Source organism: Chrysemys picta, chromosome 21 (assembly GCF_011386835.1).
Source record: "Chrysemys picta bellii isolate R12L10 chromosome 21, ASM1138683v2, whole genome shotgun sequence".
Lineage (NCBI taxonomy): Eukaryota > Metazoa > Chordata > Testudines > Emydidae > Chrysemys > Chrysemys picta.
In genome coordinates, this window is record NC_088811.1 from 17,881,042 (window position 1) to 17,897,216 (window position 16,175).

At 55.8% G+C, this 16,175-nt stretch overlaps 1 protein-coding gene across 4 annotated transcripts in view; it reads left to right on the forward strand.

Moving 5' to 3' along the window:
* Window positions 1–15,565, forward strand: part of ZBTB17 (zinc finger and BTB domain containing 17) — a 35,175-nt gene extending 19,610 nt beyond the window's left edge. For all 4 annotated transcript variants that reach the window (XM_065574987.1, XM_008169823.4, XM_065574989.1 and 1 more), the window contains exons 3-15: window positions 2,098–2,286; window positions 3,092–3,265; window positions 3,544–3,669; window positions 5,757–6,001; window positions 6,089–6,231; window positions 6,938–7,238; window positions 8,497–8,584; window positions 9,639–9,755; window positions 11,626–11,746; window positions 12,748–12,878; window positions 13,278–13,493; window positions 14,049–14,138; window positions 15,045–15,565. In XM_065574987.1, the coding sequence (XP_065431059.1) occupies window positions 2,098–2,286; window positions 3,092–3,265; window positions 3,544–3,669; window positions 5,757–6,001; window positions 6,089–6,231; window positions 6,938–7,238; window positions 8,497–8,584; window positions 9,639–9,755; window positions 11,626–11,746; window positions 12,748–12,878; window positions 13,278–13,493; window positions 14,049–14,138; window positions 15,045–15,310 (2,207 nt within the window). In that variant the 3' untranslated portion in view covers window positions 15,311–15,565. The remainder of the gene's footprint in view (window positions 1–2,097; window positions 2,287–3,091; window positions 3,266–3,543; window positions 3,670–5,756; window positions 6,002–6,088; window positions 6,232–6,937; window positions 7,239–8,496; window positions 8,585–9,638; window positions 9,756–11,625; window positions 11,747–12,747; window positions 12,879–13,277; window positions 13,494–14,048; window positions 14,139–15,044) is intronic.
* Window positions 15,566–16,175: the final 610 nt, after the last annotated feature.

Sequence of the window (16,175 nt, forward strand, 5' to 3'; positions counted from 1 at the left end):
AGGTTCATGAATCTGTCAGGTTTAAATTTTTCCCTCCAATGTGCATTGCTTGGCATTGATCAACACTGAATGTTCTCTGCCATCATATTGTCCATTCACTCTGAAGTTTCTCTGTCTTCTCTGGGCTTGACTAACTTAAATGATTCTGTGCCTTCTGCAAAGGTTGCCTCCTCACTGATCATTCTTTCCACCTCATTTCCAGATCATTAATAAATATATTAAACAACTCAACGCCTAGTAGGAACCTAGAGGCACCTAACTATTAATATTTTATGATGGAAACTGGCCGTTTATCCCTAATCTTATTTATTTTCTGTCTCATAGCCAGTTTTTGATCCATGAGAATACCTTGCCTCTCCCTCCATGAATACTTAGCTCCTTTAGTAGTTTCTTGTGCAGAACCTTGTGAAAGGTCTTTTGCAAGTCGAAAGGATGTTCACGGGTTTTCCGGAAACCATTAACTTATTGAGATGTTCAAAGAATTCTGACACATCAGTGAGATGAGACCCATCATATCATGATCTTCCAGATCTTCCATCTTTTTTGTTCTATTTTTAGTTATTTTTTCAACCAATGGACTGGGTACAGATGTAGGACCTGCTTGTCTGTTGTAATTCCCTGACTCGCCCCTATGGCAGCTGGCCAGATACAACCTGTTGGATTCCTGTGATCGAGATGTGGCCAGTACCCTATACAAATTCACACCACTGTAGAGATAGCTGTCTAACAATCATCTGAAGGGGAAAGGGAAACAATGATCCTGCCAATATATAGTATATGCCCAATAGCTATTACTTCATTAAGTGTGGTTGGACAGATGTGCATCACGTCTGGAAGCTAATGGTCTTAGAGTAGAATGGGAGATTATCCACGCTCCGTAACTGCAACATGCTTCCAATGCTTACCAGTAAGCGGTGGAAAGATTTTTATTGTTAATATTAGAAGAAGATTGATTAGTTGTCTTGCATTAGCACTTAAAGGCTCCCACCGAGAGGTAGGGCCCGTTGTGGTAGGCTCTGTATCAGCACCATCGTCAGAGACAGTTCCTTCTTCAAAGAACTTCCAGTCAAAACAGACAAGCCAAAGGATGAGAGAATGGAAGTATTATTATCCTCGTTTTACAAACGGGGCAATGATTCACAGAGAAAGGAAGCGACTCACCCAAGGCCTCACAGGAAGTCTGTGGCAGAGCCAAGAATTTAACCCAGGTCTCCTGAACCAAAGAATCATCCTGCCCCGATCTGACATTCCCCAGGATACAATCTGGACTGCTGAACCGCTGAGTCCCCTCAATTCTCCAATCTGATGTGCCTTTTACATTGCTTCACTGTGAGAGCAACCACTCCTGGTTTGCTGTCACACAGCCTCTAGCATGTAAATTACTCCCAGCTGAGTTATCTGAGTGCTTCTAGCCAGCCACTCCTGAATTGTATTGCAGAGTCACACCAGCATATTCCCAGTCCCAGAAATGTGTGTTTTGTACTGCCCAGCTCTTTTCTTCCACTTGGCTGAGGCGTCAGTTTGCCTTTTGTCTCTGGTGAACTGGTTTGGGCTGCTTCCCTAGACTTGGAACATGTCTTATACAGTTACAGTGTTGCCACATATGTTTTACCAGGACAATAATGTTCAGCAGATTATGAGTTTTTGAATAAACCGTCACAAGGCATACTTTGTCCAAAATTTATCATCGTTTTATAAAAAGGACGAACATAAGGGTACCGACAGTCACACTCCCTGAGTTCCATATCTTATTTATTTCAGCCTACAGAATTTTACCTTCCCCCACTCTCTTGTGCTAAACTAACAATGGCAGCAGCTGGTTAAAGTATCATCATTTGTTGCTCTTACCTAGAAAGCAAGAATCTGGCATGGTTTGGGGTAGGCTTTTCAGGGAGTTTTATTGCTGCATATAGGATAAGTTGTTAAGGCCTTTGAATCCATGGGAGTTAGCCGCCTAACCCGTCTTAAAAAAATCTGGCCTTTAGTCACTAAAGTTCAACCTCTAAAGTATTGGCAACTTAGCTTGCTATGAAAAAGGCCACTCATCTCCGGAGCTTTGATTTGTGTTTTTGTTGTTTCTGGTCTGTTTTCTTGCAGGCCTTGGTCAGGTCCTGGAGTTCATGTACACAGCCAAACTCAACCTGAGCCCAGAGAACGTGGAGGATGTGCTAGCGGTTGCCGGTTTCCTTCAGATGCAGGAAATCGTCAACGCTTGCAATGCTTTGAAGTCTCTCACCGTGTCAGCTGAACCCAATTCAGAAAGCCACAAGGTCCCTGAAGTGACCGGTAGGCAGCCTTCTTACCCCCTTTAGTGTGAATCTGTTACTGAACTGTCCTTAAATCAGGCAGGAGCTGAGAGGAGAAGCTAAACATTGATCCATCCCCAGCCAGATGTTTTCTTTACTGTAATAAGCTGGCCTGGAGATTGTGGTGAGCTCAGTGGTTAGTCAGTCAATAAAGAACCATTTTCTTCCAAAAGAAACGTAAGGGAGGTGCAGGTGAGGTCACCCCAAGCTGTGCATGTGGCCTGCGAAGCCGCAGATCGGAATGCAGAACATTGGCCCCCAGGCTTTGGGGACGGCGCTGCCAGTTTCTCAGGTGAAGAGCCCAGCTGTACCTGGCAACGTCCATCTCCTGGTCAGTGGCTGCTCTGTCCCGCTCTGTAGCTTCAATGGCTCCAAATCTTAGTCTTGGCACTGCAAGACTGAGGGGACGGGGATTTGGTGCGCTAAGATTGGTCAGACACACGCAGCACGTTTCAGTGTTGCAAGTCGTGAGTTCTGGCTTAGAGCTGTTCCCTCTAACTTACCCTCCCCAGATAGAGATGAGGCTTATGGATCTGCGTATGGATGGCACCAGGCGTTACGTGTTTGCTGCTAAATGTTTGTTTTCCTTTCTTGTCCCGCTGGTAGTACGTGTTGATAGCATCTTAAGACAATTAGCGCCCCAGGGCTATTGGCTGGCCTTCCTGACTGCTGTGTCCATTGTTTGGACTCTCGGAGAGTCCAGTGCGGAAGTTCTGGTTGCTTTGTCCCTCTGTCGTCACCAGATGTGAAGGGAGTGTGGTTTGCTTGTGTGTGTTTCCCTGTAGGGGAGGTAAAAGCACCCGAAGAAGGTAAAGCAGCGGCAGAAACGCTCGGTGGACTCGACAGAGCTGAGCAGGTCCCATCTGATAGACAAGAGGAGGAGCTGACGGAGGCTGCAGCGGAGCCAAAGGAGAAGGAGCCTGAGGAAGAGGACAGCAAGGAGACCAGCGACAGAGCAGGTGAGCCCGAGGAAGGTTATGTATAGAAAGGGAAGGTAATTAAGCTTCCCGGCTTCAGGCCTTCACTTGTGCTGCTGCTAGCCCTTGGGGCAGCCTTCTGCCTCCCCCGCACCCCTTAATCTCGCCTGATCCTTTCCACAGTCCTCCATGCTCTGCCCCCCCCACCCCACCCCCCGCGGGAATCTGTATGCTGAGCAGCTGCCAGGCTGTCCCGTTCCCTCTCAGTACAGTGCAGCCGTCGCAGTGGATGGTTTGAACGTGCTCTTCTTTGTTTCTAGGTGCAGGCGACGCTGTACGGGAGGACGCCCACTCTGAGGTGCCCAGTAGGCAGCAGCCAGAGGGTACCAGGCCCAACAACGCCAGCCCGGCCGCAAAGTGCAGCTCCTCCCAGAGTTCAGAGCAAGGTGCCGACCTACCGCCAGCACGGGATGGTGGTTTGCCATTTTGAAATGAAAGTAGTGACAGTAACTTCCCCCCGTACATCCAGCTTTGTCGGCTCCACCTCCTTAGGCACAGAGGAATAGCTCCAGACCTCAGGCTCCTCATGGCTACACCCCCCACACTTGTTAAATGTTTCTGCCCTGTGTGTTTGATTTCGCCAGTGCGGGGCTCGCTGCTCCCTCTGGTTCTTTCCCGGACAGTTGGCTGCTCTCGGCTCCGCAGGGAACAGGCCTGAGTGGCAGGACGTGAAGTCGGATGAGAACAGGTGTCACTGGGTGCTGTCGCAGCAGGCCATGAAACCTGCAGCCTGGGCCGTCTAGTTCGTCGAGTACGTCAGGATTGCGTTGCTCTGAGCAGCAAATCGCTGGAGCTTAAGTTGGGAATTGTAAGGGCTGTAGTTTTCATTGGCGCAGGAGCTTACATTTGCAAATCCAGGAACTGAGGATCGTCCCGCTTGTTAGATGCAGCCTGTTTGAAAGCACGGGGCTTCCCTGGGTTTTGTCTACATAAACCTACATCCCTTTCATGCTGGCAGAAAGCAAATACCCCTAGAGGAGGAGGAAACCTAGGCCTTTAGCATACCACAGCTGGGCAGGTGAGCCGGGCAGGGGGAGCTGTAGCGAAACACCAGGGCCTGTTAGAAGCTGTAACTCTAGACAACTTTTTCCATTCAAGTGGTTGCAGATCCCAGTTCCCAAGCAGTGAGAGAGGCCCCATGTCCCAGGCAGCACATTAGACCTGAATTATGTTGGGGACCCCAGATCTGTGTGGCCCTGTTCCCTGAGCCCTCTCTGCCTCGCCAGCATGCAAACACGAGGACGGCATGGTGGGATCAAATCAGTTCCAACTTCTGTGCACTTTCGGAAGTGTACGGGGGTGGGGAAGGCTAGCTGGTCAGAAGCCCCAAACTCCTTGTGCACGGCTTCTTTAAATGCCGAACACGGCCTGTATCGTATTTTTAAGGTGTAGCAATTTCAGCAAGAAGGGACAGTTAGATGCCCATTTGCGTGGCCATATAACTGCATTTTTACAAGAGACTCTGAGAGTTAGGTGCTGAACGAAGGACAGGGCTGGAAACAGGAGCCTTCTATGAACGGAACAGGTCCCCCACAGGCAACAGCCACGCAAGCTCCCCGGGGCTGTCCCGCCAGCCTGCCCCCGCTCCTACCTGGTGGCGTAGCTTGGTTTCCCAGCCAGTCGGTCAGTTGGTGGTGGATTTGATGCTGTCCAATGGGAACTGAACTGAGATCATCAAACAGCCCTCCAGGGGGGAAATCTTTCAGTCACTCCTGACTCTTTTTGCATCAGTGACCCAGAAGTGAAAGGCCATATCCCGTCACTGGTCCCTTAAGCCTGGGACCCATATTTAGGAACTATATATAGCAGGGTTGGTTGAAAATTTTCCATCAAAACCTATTTTTGCCCCAAAAAACAGTTTGGCATCTAAACAAAATTTTGCACAAAAAGTATCTGCTTTCCATGGGAAATTTTGATTGTTTGTTTGTTTGTTTTCCCCATCAACCTGAATAGCTGAAAACCAAAATATTTCAATTCTCAAATAGAACCACGGAGCCTCGTGGGAATTGTAGTTCAGGTGTCTCATACTCCCAGTCCCCCTCTGGGTTGGACTCCCCGGCCAGACTTAGTTTCCCCTGATGCGTTGTGGCCATGTGACTGCTATGATGCATCCCTCTCCCCTCACACAGGGCAGGGCAGGGGCAGTGGCCGATCAGGGCAGATGGAGTCTAAGCCGGGAGCCTGGCCTCTGGAGGAGGCTGGAAGCATGCAGCGCTACGGCTGCCTTTCAGATTTGAAATATTTTGGTTTTCAACTGAAAAAAATTCCGGTTTTGATTTTTTTTGTTTCTGCCAAAACCTCAAAATTTCCCCTGGGGGAGTAACTCCCTTTTCCAACCAGCTCTCACGCCTGGGTCTTTGTCTCCCAAGTGTGCAGGCTTCTTTTATTAACCACGTGCAATGCCGCAGTAGGATTTTTGTCTCCCACCTTTTATTCCTGGTTTTCAGCATCCCTCTGTCTCCTAAACCTGCAGAAATGGAGGTGGAGCTGGAGGGGAAGGAGGAAGAGGAGGAGACGACAGCGGAGGAAGAGGAGGAAGCCAAAATCCCAGAGGAAGAGAAGCCACGGTTGGAAAACGGAGACAACCCTGAGGATAACGAGTCAGGGGGCACAGACTCCGGGCTGGAGAACTCCGGGGAAGCCAGGCTGCTGCGATCAGGCACCTACAGCGACAGGACCGAGTCGAAAGCCTACGGCTCGGTGACTCACAAGTGTGAGGTAAGGCGAGAGCGGCTTCCTCCCGGGCCTCAGTTCCCCTGGAGCACGGTGAGGCTGGCTCTTTACCCTGTGCGTCTCTGTCCGCAGGACTGCGGAAAGGAATTCACGCACACTGGTAACTTCAAGCGGCACATCCGGATCCACACTGGAGAAAAGCCTTTTTCTTGCAGGGAATGTAACAAAGCGTTCTCCGACCCGGCGGCCTGCAAAGCCCACGAGAAGACACACAGGTACGGCTTGCTGCCAACCGAAAACAACATGCCCGCGAGCGCCTGCTCTTCGCTGCAGCCAGGTGTGTGATCTGCGGCTCATGTAGACGGACCCGTGCTAGCCTCGATCTAGCTAGCTCAGTGAAAACAGCTGTGTGGCTGCTGTGGGCTGCACAAGCCCCCCACGTACGTACAGCCGGCGCTGCTGCATCCGCACTTTGATTTTAATCGAGCTAGCTAGATTAACCCTAGCGTGGGGATGCTGGACGGGCTGCAGATCCCATGTGTGTGTGCCAGCAGCTGGGAGCTGGGGGGTTGAGAGGGCTTAGGAGGTGGAGTGAGGGGTTGCTAACGGAGTGAACTCCACTCCAGCCAGGTTGATGCACCGTCTGCTTCTCCCTCTGCCTGCTGTCGCCCCCATGGCAGCAGACGTCTGGCTAACTGTAGTGCTTCTAACGGGGTGAAGCCTCCCTGAGCCAGGGAACAAGCCCTCTCTGCTGCTTGGCTACAACAGAGCTCACCCATTGCTGCACGCTGGACTCCTAGTCTCTGGGGCTGATGTCTTGATGCTGGAGGTATTCCAGAACATGCCTATGTTGACTCTCTAGGCAGGTGTCTTGTCTGAGGGTTGAGCTTAGAGCTGCCAAAAGGAGAAGGATCAGAAATGTCTGTTCCGAACAGACAAGCCGCCTGGAGTCCCTCAGTCCCTTCTGAATCCCTCTTTCAGCCCTCTGAAGCCCTACGGCTGTGAAGAGTGCGGCAAGAGCTACCGGCTCATCAGCCTACTGAACCTGCACAAGAAGCGGCACACGGGAGAGGCCAAGTACCGGTGTGACGACTGCGGCAAGCTCTTCACCACCTCGGGCAACCTCAAACGGCACCAGCTGGTGCACAGCGGCGAAAAGCCCTACCAGTGTGACTACTGCGGGCGCTCCTTCTCCGACCCCACCTCCAAGATGCGCCACCTGGAGACCCACGACACGGACAAGGAGCACAAGTGTCCTCACTGCGACAAGAAATTCAATCAGGTGAGTGGATGGCAGCTAGGGAGCCCCTCTGACAGCTTGCCAGGACCTCCAGGGGGACAATAAACACCCCCGCAGCAGACCTGCTTGTCCTTCTGTCTGCCAGAGAAGTTGCTGATTGGTTGCATTCACCAGCCTCGAACCCAGAGCCGCTAGAGGGAGGCCGGATTGGGGTCAACGAGTCTTGGGCTGCATCTCCCTGTTGGTTTGGGGTCTTATCCACGGCCCGTGGGACGACTCCCATTGATTCTTCCGTAGGCTTTGGGTCAGGCCCCTTGTGATGTGGCAGGTGGCTGCAGGCTACGCTTGGACCCAAAGCACAGCCCCAGAGCCCCCCGTTCAGAGTTAGCACTTTGTCCTCCTCCTCCTCAACATGCGACTTACGCCTGGAAACGTTTTGCATTAGGTGTCTCCTTAGTCCCCAAGAACCCCTTCTCCCCTGTGAAGAGCCCAGGGAGATCTGCAGGGGCTGTAACAGAGCCCGTCTCCTACATGTCAAAGTCCTCCGTGGAGAACTAGAGAGCAGCTAGCTACCCTGGAGTAGGTCCCTGGTCCGAACTCTGTTCCGCTCTGTACAAGTTCTTATACCACACCCACCACCTCGGTGTCTGAGCGCCTACATACTAGCTCTGTGAGAGGTTTGAGCGTCCCCATTTTACAGATGGGGAAACTGAGGCACAGAGAGGGAGGTGACTGATTCACCCCCAGTGTCGCAGCGAGCCAGGAAGAGAACTCCCCAGCCCCACCCCAGAGACTACACCCCCAGCCAGAACCCACACCCCAACCTCCTGCCCCAGGCCTGAGTCCCCTCCTGCACCCCAATCCCCTGCCCCAGGCCTGAGTCCCCTCCTGCACCCCAACCCCCAGCCCAGACCCCCCTCCTGCACCCCAAACCCTTCATCCCCGGCCCCACCCTAGAGACTACACCCCCCAGTTGGAGCCCCTCCCCCCCACCCACACACTCCAACCCTCTGAGCCAGCCTGGTGAAAGTGAGTGAGGGTGGGGGAGAGCGAGCGACAGAGGGAGGGGAGATGGAGTGAGCTGGGGGCGGGGGCCTTAGGGAAAGGGTGGGGCAAGGGCGGGGCCTCTGGGAAGGGGCACGGCGGGGACGAAGGGTGTTCGGTTTTGTGTGATTACAGAGTTGGCAGCCCTAAATGCCGCCCACCTATGTGCTTCCAATATACATGGGGCTGCCCACAGCAATCCCTCTGCTCCCAGAGGAGCAGCAAGGCTCAGTGGAGCTGTTTTGTCTGCCTGCAGGTGGGGAACTTAAAGGCGCATTTGAAGATCCACATCGCGGACGGGCCGTTGAAGTGCCGGGAATGTGGCAAGCAGTTCACCACGTCAGGTACCACGCGGGGGGGGTACAAGCGTGTCCGCGCTTGGCTGTCTCATGGCATTTGCAGACAGCTCCACCTAGAGTAGAGGCCGCGGCTTTGCAGGCTTAGGCTGGGTGGGGAAGAAGCATTGGGGTGGGGTGAGCTACTCCTCAGTGAGTCACCAGATACTCAGCATGGGCACAGTTTTCCCGGGGCACCCCCTGCTTGGACAGAAAGCGCTGCTCAGGTTAGCAAAAGGGACTTCTGGCACTGCTAGAAGTAAGCCTAGCTCCCCAGTAAGGGGGCAGAGGGACATCTGGGGCCCTGTTCACTATCATCAACCCCAAGACTTCAAGGATCACGAGTCAGGCATGAGTTGGGCTTAAGACTCGCATGATTTAAACATAAGTAAATAATGAAACCGGGGTGGTTCTTTGCCCTCAGGTGTCTGAGCCTTTAGGGGGTCACAGCTACAGGCTTTTCTCCATAGCTATGAAGGCTAGAAAATTCCTGTTTTTTAAAAATGGAAGCTGAGATTCTTGTGTAATCACCTGACTCCAGGAGCAGGGGCTTTAAGAAGAACACCAAATATGGCGAGACCTGTGCTGCCAACCTGAGAGCGGACAACGCTGCCCGTTAGCATTTAATACAATGGGGGAGTTAAATCTAAAATCCTCAGAGACACTGGGTGTCTCTAAGGCCACCGCTAGGGTCAGGCAGCGTGAGTCACTTCTTGATCTGAGCTGTTTCTGTCGCCCTGGATTGCTGTTTGCCAACGCAAAGCCCCTCTCATGGCATAGCACGGGTCCCTCGCCTCCTGCTGCATTGTGCATGGCTGAGAGCCCGCTAGCCAGTGTGTATTTGTGTAACAGGCTAGAAATCCCGGGGCCTCCCTGAATGTCGCACTCAGTAACTGAACAGTACCCGGCCCTGTGGCCTCGGCCGAAGTGGAGAGCTAAGGCAGCACGAGGCCATGGAACGTGCACCGCCCGAGCGAGCCAGTCTGGAGGGGGGCGGAGGGGGAGTGCTCACGCACGCACAGCCCTCTGGGCTACTGACTCCCTCTTGTCTGGCTCCTGCAAGGGAACTTGAAGAGGCACCTGCGGATCCACAGTGGAGAGAAGCCGTACGTGTGCGTGCATTGCCAGAGGCAGTTCGCGGACCCCGGGGCCCTGCAGCGGCACATTCGCATTCACACAGGTAGGGAGACCAGGCCCCACGACCCCCATCCTCTTGCTCCAGGGGCTAGGCGCAGCGCCAGCTTGGCTGATGAGAAACAAAGCAAACGGCAAGGCTGGGGCCACGTTCCTCTTTGACCTCTGCCAAGTGCCATCAGTCGCTGCCAAGCCGCTTTGGTTTCGTGTGTATCTGTTGTGCAGCAAACAGTGGGGTCTCCTGTGTGCTTCCAGCCCTTCAGAACGTTCCCCCTCGCCCCACGCCAAGGGGCCTGTGCTACCTGCCCCTGGGATTCCAGAGCATATGTATGGACACGGGGTGGCCCAGCATAGTGGGACATCCATGCCCGGGTCCTTCGGAGAACTGATCTGCTGCCCATCACCACAGTATCTGGGCATCCTCCGTGTAAAATCAACAGCAAGAGCGAAGTCTCTGGTGGATTCTTGGGATCTCTGACACTCGCCCCGTTTTGGTGCCAGACTCTGCTTGGGAGAGGGTAGAGCCGACCTGCTCAGCCTGGCTGTAACTCACCAGAGCGCAGACTGCTGGCGGCCGGGGGTCAAGCCAGTGGCGTGAGAAGCCGATGGGCTCGGTGTGACAGTAGTAATGACACACTGCTGATGAGCTACCGAACAGTGCTGTTGGGACAGACGTGCCCAGGGACTGAGACGTGGTCTCATCTTTATACCCCTCCTGCCATACCCTGGCCCATTCCTTTAACTCCGTAAAATGACTCAAGATAATTAAGTCCAAAGCAGCCCGTGAGGATTTACAAAGGGATCTCACAAAACTGGGTGACAAAACGGCAGCTGAAATTCAGTGTTGATAAATGCAAAGTACATTGAAAAACATCCCAACTATCCATACAAAATGCGGGGTCTGAATTAGCTGTTACCACTCGAGAAAGATCTTGGAGTCATTGTGGAGAGTTCTCTGAAACCATCCACTCAATGTGCAGCGGCAGGCAAAAAAGCGAACAGAATATTAGGAACCATGAGGAAAGGGATAGATAATAAGACAGAAAATATCATAATGGCTCTGTATAAATCCATGGCACGCCCACATCTGCAATACTGCGTGCAGATCTGGTCGCCCCATCTCAAAAAAGAGATATTAGAATTGGAAAGGGTACAGAAAAAGTGAATAAGGAAGTGTTATTTACTCCTTCACATAACACACGAACCAGGGGTCACTCAATGAAATTACTAGGCAGCAGGCTTAAAACAAACAAAAGGAAGTATTTCTTCACACAACGCACAGTCAACCTGTGGAACTCCTTGCCAGAGGATGTTGTGAAGGCCAAAACTATAACAGGGTTCAAAAAAGAACTAGATAAGTTCATGGAGGATAGGTCCAACAATGGCTATTAGCCAGGATGGGCAGGGATGCCCCTAGGCTCTGTTTGCCAGAAGCTGGGAATGGGCGACAGGGGATGGATCACTTGATAATTATCTATTCTGTTCATTCCCTCTGGGGCACCTGGCATTGGCCACTGTGGGAAGACCGGATACTGGGCTAGATGGACCTTTGGTCTGACCCAGTCTGGCTGTTCTTATGTTGTGCCATTTCTGAATGAGAGTCGGCTCCTCGGAGCGGCTCATGTGTCTCCTTGGGCCTCCCAAGCACGTGTGACGCGCCCATGTCCGTCCATCCCAGAGCTCTTCATTTCAGGCCCTAGGGCTCAGGTGAGCCGCCTCTTCCCACCCGCTGGGGAAAGGCCTGAAGCGGCAGCGCCCCCAGGATCTCTAGACCGCTGCCCCTATGGCCATGTGTAGGGGGCAGCTGGATGGAGGAGCGGCCCACCAGCGACTGATCACTGGCCCGAGGCATGGGTGGGCCTGGGGGGCTGGTGCATCTGGCTGCTGAGCTGTGAGCTCTCCCCTTCTCTCCCCAGGCGAGAAGCCCTGCCAGTGCCTGATCTGTGGCAAGGCCTTCACGCAGGCCAGCTCCCTCATCGCCCACGTGCGCCAGCACACCGGAGAGAAGCCCTACGTGTGTGAGCGCTGCGGCAAGAGGTGAGGCCCCGCTCCGCTCCGGGGCTCCTGGCTGGGCCCCGCCTCCCTCCAGCACCCGGCTGGCCAGGCCGGCCTGGATCTTAGCCCAGCAAATACAGGAATGGGGCTCGATTCTTGCAGCCCCGTGGGGATCCCCTGCTGCCCACATGTGCTCCTGCTTCCCTGCCACCGGGGCCCCTCGCCCGCTGCACAGGATCTAGATCCGGCCTGGCAGAGGGACAGTGACTTTGGTTGGTTTGGTGCTTTCTTTTCCTGACCCTCCCGGGGAGGAGAGGGATGTCCGGGGGAATCGCCAGGGAAGCACACGGCTGCTGTGCCCAGCTGAGGATGATGGGAGGGCTCTGCCAGCCCGGTGCCAAAGGGGGTGCCCGCAGGGGGGGGATCAGAGCTCTGGTCTCCTCTCAGCCCCGCTGGTAACCCTTGGTCCTGAGATCAGCTGGGGGGTTGGGCTGTACGTGGCCGGGGACGCTAGCTAAGGGGTCTCAGTGCGGCTCTTGGCTCCCAGGGACTAACCTTCAGCACACAGCCCAGGCCCAGCTCCACTTGTGCTGGGACACACGGCGCTTGGCACTGGACAAAGTGCAGAGCCGGTGGGGGGATTTCGCCATTTCTGGGCCTGGCCCGTGGTTGACTGCGTGTTGTCGGAACGATTCTCTGTCCAGGGCTGGGGATTGTTATGATGGGGCTCCGCGTTCGGGGGCCATCTGATGGGAGCCGAGCACGTGAGCTTCTGCCATCTCTTTCCGGTTTAAAGGGGCAGGGCTGGCGGTGGGAACCTGGGGGCACAAGGTGCCCACCTGCCGCATGCTCCCAGCCGGGCTGCACTGGGTCAGATCAGTGAAGAGGCTGCAGGCTCTGAGCCAGGCCTTCTCTCTGCTGTCAGGAGAGGCCCATGCGTCAGACTGATCTTGACCAGGGGCACCGCGCTTTCTGTCCCTTTTAACATCCAGCTCCCTTTTAACGACCTCCCCCTTAACGGCCTCCCCCTTCATCCCCACTAGGTTCGTCCAGTCCAGTCAGCTGGCCAACCACATCCGTCACCACGACAACATCCGACCGCACAAATGCAACGTGTGCAACAAGGCCTTCGTGAACGTGGGCGACCTCTCCAAGCACATCATCATCCACACCGGTGGGTCCCGCCTCCCCCTTCCGGCAGACACAGCTTCTTCACCCTCCTGGGAGCTGCTGGGCCCAGCAGCCTGGAAATCCCAGGGGGAGAAGGCCCTTCTCTCGACACGACTGGGAAAGAACCATGTCCCACTCGTTAGCAGCTCTGCCCCGCACAGCCAACGGGAGATACCATGGGTCAGAGCCGGGCACACGGTGCTGGGAGAGGGAGGGAAGGGGAGGGGGATCCCGGCAGTCTTCCTCACCCATGTTTGGGGTCTTGATTATCCTGTGCCCTTGAAACGACCCGGGCGTCCATCCAACAGGCTGTGACGACCCCCCGGCCCTGCCCCCGAGCCACCTCCGCACCTGTAGCTCTGCAGGGAAACGCTAACCCGGGCCGGGGCTTGGTTCCGTGCAGGGGAGAAGCCGTTCCTCTGCGACAAGTGTGGCCGCGGCTTCAACCGCGTGGACAACCTGCGCTCCCACGTGAAAACCGTGCACCAGGGCAAGGCCGGCATCAAGATCCTGGAGCCGGAGGAAGGCGACGAGGTCAACATCGTCACCGTGGCCTCGGACGACATGGTCACGTTGGCCACGGAGGCGCTGGCAGCCACAGCGGTCACGCAGCTGACAGGTGAGCCTGGGAGTCTCCCTGTGCCGTTAGCAGAGCAGGAGCCGCCCCCCCTGCGTGGGAAGGGAGGGGCCTGCTGCACCTAAGGGAAACCTGCCTGGGGCTCTCCGAGGCTCTCGCCTCCCTGGGGCCCAGCCCCCTTCCCCTTCTCGGTCTGCTGCGCTGCAGAGCATGGCTGGGGGTCGTGACCATCTGTACACAGCTCGGCTGCCCTGTTGCAATGAATTTGGTGGGTCTCAGTCCGGGTCCCATGGCCAGTTCACCCCCCGCTGGCACTAGTCGGCAGCCTCAGCAGAGGCCTGTCAGAAACACCTGCCGAGCAAGTCCCCCTCTCGCTCCATGCCCGTTGGCACGGGGCCGGACGCCTGCCCTGCTGCCCCTGCTCTCTAGGACTGGGCCTGTCGCCTTCCCCCAGCACGCACGGAACAGGGCACCCTGACTGCACTGCACCCGTGGGCCCTACACCAGATCAGCAGCAGCCTGGCCGGGGAGGGGGTGGCTGAGCCCCGAGGTTTGTTCAGGCCAAGTCACCCCCCTTCTCCCCTCCCCCAACCGCAGTGGTCCCCGTGACGGCCGCCGTGACGGCAGACGAGACCGAAGCACTTAAGGCGGAGATAACCAAGGCCGTGAAGCAGGTTCAGGAAGCAGGTGAGGAGCAGCTGAAAGGCTGCGCACATGGGGGAGCCCACGGGGGCATTTCCCAGCTACGTTCCAAGGGGAGCAGACCTGGGACCCGCTTCAGTCCCCGAGAGGAGACGCTGAACTCGTGGGCCAGTGGCGTTCTAGGAGCAGCCCATACCTTGCGGGAGCGTCCGACAGTGCACCCTCCCCGCGCTGGCTCCCTTCGTTCTCGGAGCAGGTCCTGGTGGCGGCTCGGCGTTGCTGCACTTCTCACTGATGCAGGACGTCAGGCTTCAGCACAGAGATGCCTGATCCCTCTGCAACATCCTTCCGCCTGCGCCTCGCGTCTCCAGCCCCGCTCTGCTGGCCCAACTCGCGCCGGGAGACAGCGTAGTTATTTCCCCCTTGAGCGCAGCTCTGTTTGCAGAGCCCCACACGGGCAGTTAAAGGGATCGGGGGGGACTCAGGGTTCTCCTGTCTGCTGGGCCCACGGGGAGGGGGTCCAGAGCAGAGCAAGTTGGCACCTTCTGCCCTTGAGTCTAGGCTTGACGGTGATGGGGGCCGGGCGGCACCTTGGGCTGCATGGGATCCTCACAGGGTTTTTAACAGGGCGGGGCAGGCAATGCAGCACTCCTGCTGTCAATGGCTCGTGGGGAACCCGGGTCTCTGGTTGGCTGGATTTGAACACGGTCCTCAGCCCGCCCATCCCGTGGGGTCCGGGCCGAGTGGTTCCCTAGATATTTCCTAGGGCTCTGGCCACTCTAGTGTGCAAAGGACTCAGCCCTTTGGATCCCCCCTGCACGGGGACTGTTCCCCTGGTGGGGTGGATTTCTACGTGAGCGTGAGAGCAGGGGCAGGGTCCCAGCCCTGGCCCCCAGGGCATCTGTCCGTCTGCACGGCCGTTGGGTGAGTCGCTTCCCCCCTTCGTTACAGACCCCAACACGCAGATCCTCTACGCCTGTGACTCGTGCGGGGAGAAGTTCCTGGATGCCAACAGCCTGGCCCAGCACGTGCGGATCCACACGGCGCAGGCCCTGGTGATGTTCCAGGCCGACACGGACTTTTACCAGCAGTACGGAGCCGCCGCCACGTGGCAGGCTGAGCAGGTGATCCAGTCAGGGGAGCTGCTCTTCCGAGCCCGCGACGGGGCGGAGGTGCAGACCCCCGTGGCTGAGGAGTGCCAGAACCCTGCAGAGTGAATCCGCAGCACCCGGCCAGTCAGGAGGCCCCCGGGAGTGGGAACCAGGAGAGGAGACGGATCATGCTACAGCATTTGGCTACTAAAGGAAGCAGGAGCCCACATGGGGGCGCTGCTGAGTCAGCTGCTGGTCACGTCCCGACCAGTTATTTAAAGACAGCTCCATGGATTGATGTAAAAATGTATTTCTGTAATGAGAGAATCCACACTAAGTTGTGTAATATCTAGAGAAAAATAAATCCCATTATTTTCTAAATCCTATTTAAAACCGACCCCCCGCCCCAGCCTCCTGGTGCTGTCTCTGCCTCTTGCACTCAAACCTCCCCGAGCACTTGGGGTGAGCGACAGAGCCACGCTTCCCCCTCCAGCCTCGGGCTAAGCCGGGTGAACCCCGGGGCCCAGGGGCCGTGCTGCCCTCCTGAGACTGCTGGATGTTACAGGGTGTCTCTGGCCCAGCGAAGGGGGATTGTAGGGGGAGAACGTTAGAAAAATCTCTCTGCTCAGGTGGTTAGAGTTGGCCGAGCTTCACTGCAGCAGAGCTGGGCTGGGCGAAGCTTGCACAGCCTGAGGGGACCCTGGCCAGACAGAACTTCATCCCCATCTGCTGCCCACAAGCTCATTCGGTGCCGTGACACCTCCCGTGGAGCCCGTCTCAGGCCCATCCGAATCGATGCGCCTTAGAATCACAGAAATGTGGGGCTGGGGGGACCTCGCTAGGCCACCTAGTCGAGCCCCTGCGCTGACGTGGGCCAAGTATCACCTAGAGGGGGAGGGATAGCTCAGTGGTTTGAGCATTGGCCTGCTAAACCCAGGGTTGTGAGTTCAATCCTTGAGGGGGCCACTTAGGGATCTGGGGCAAAATCAGT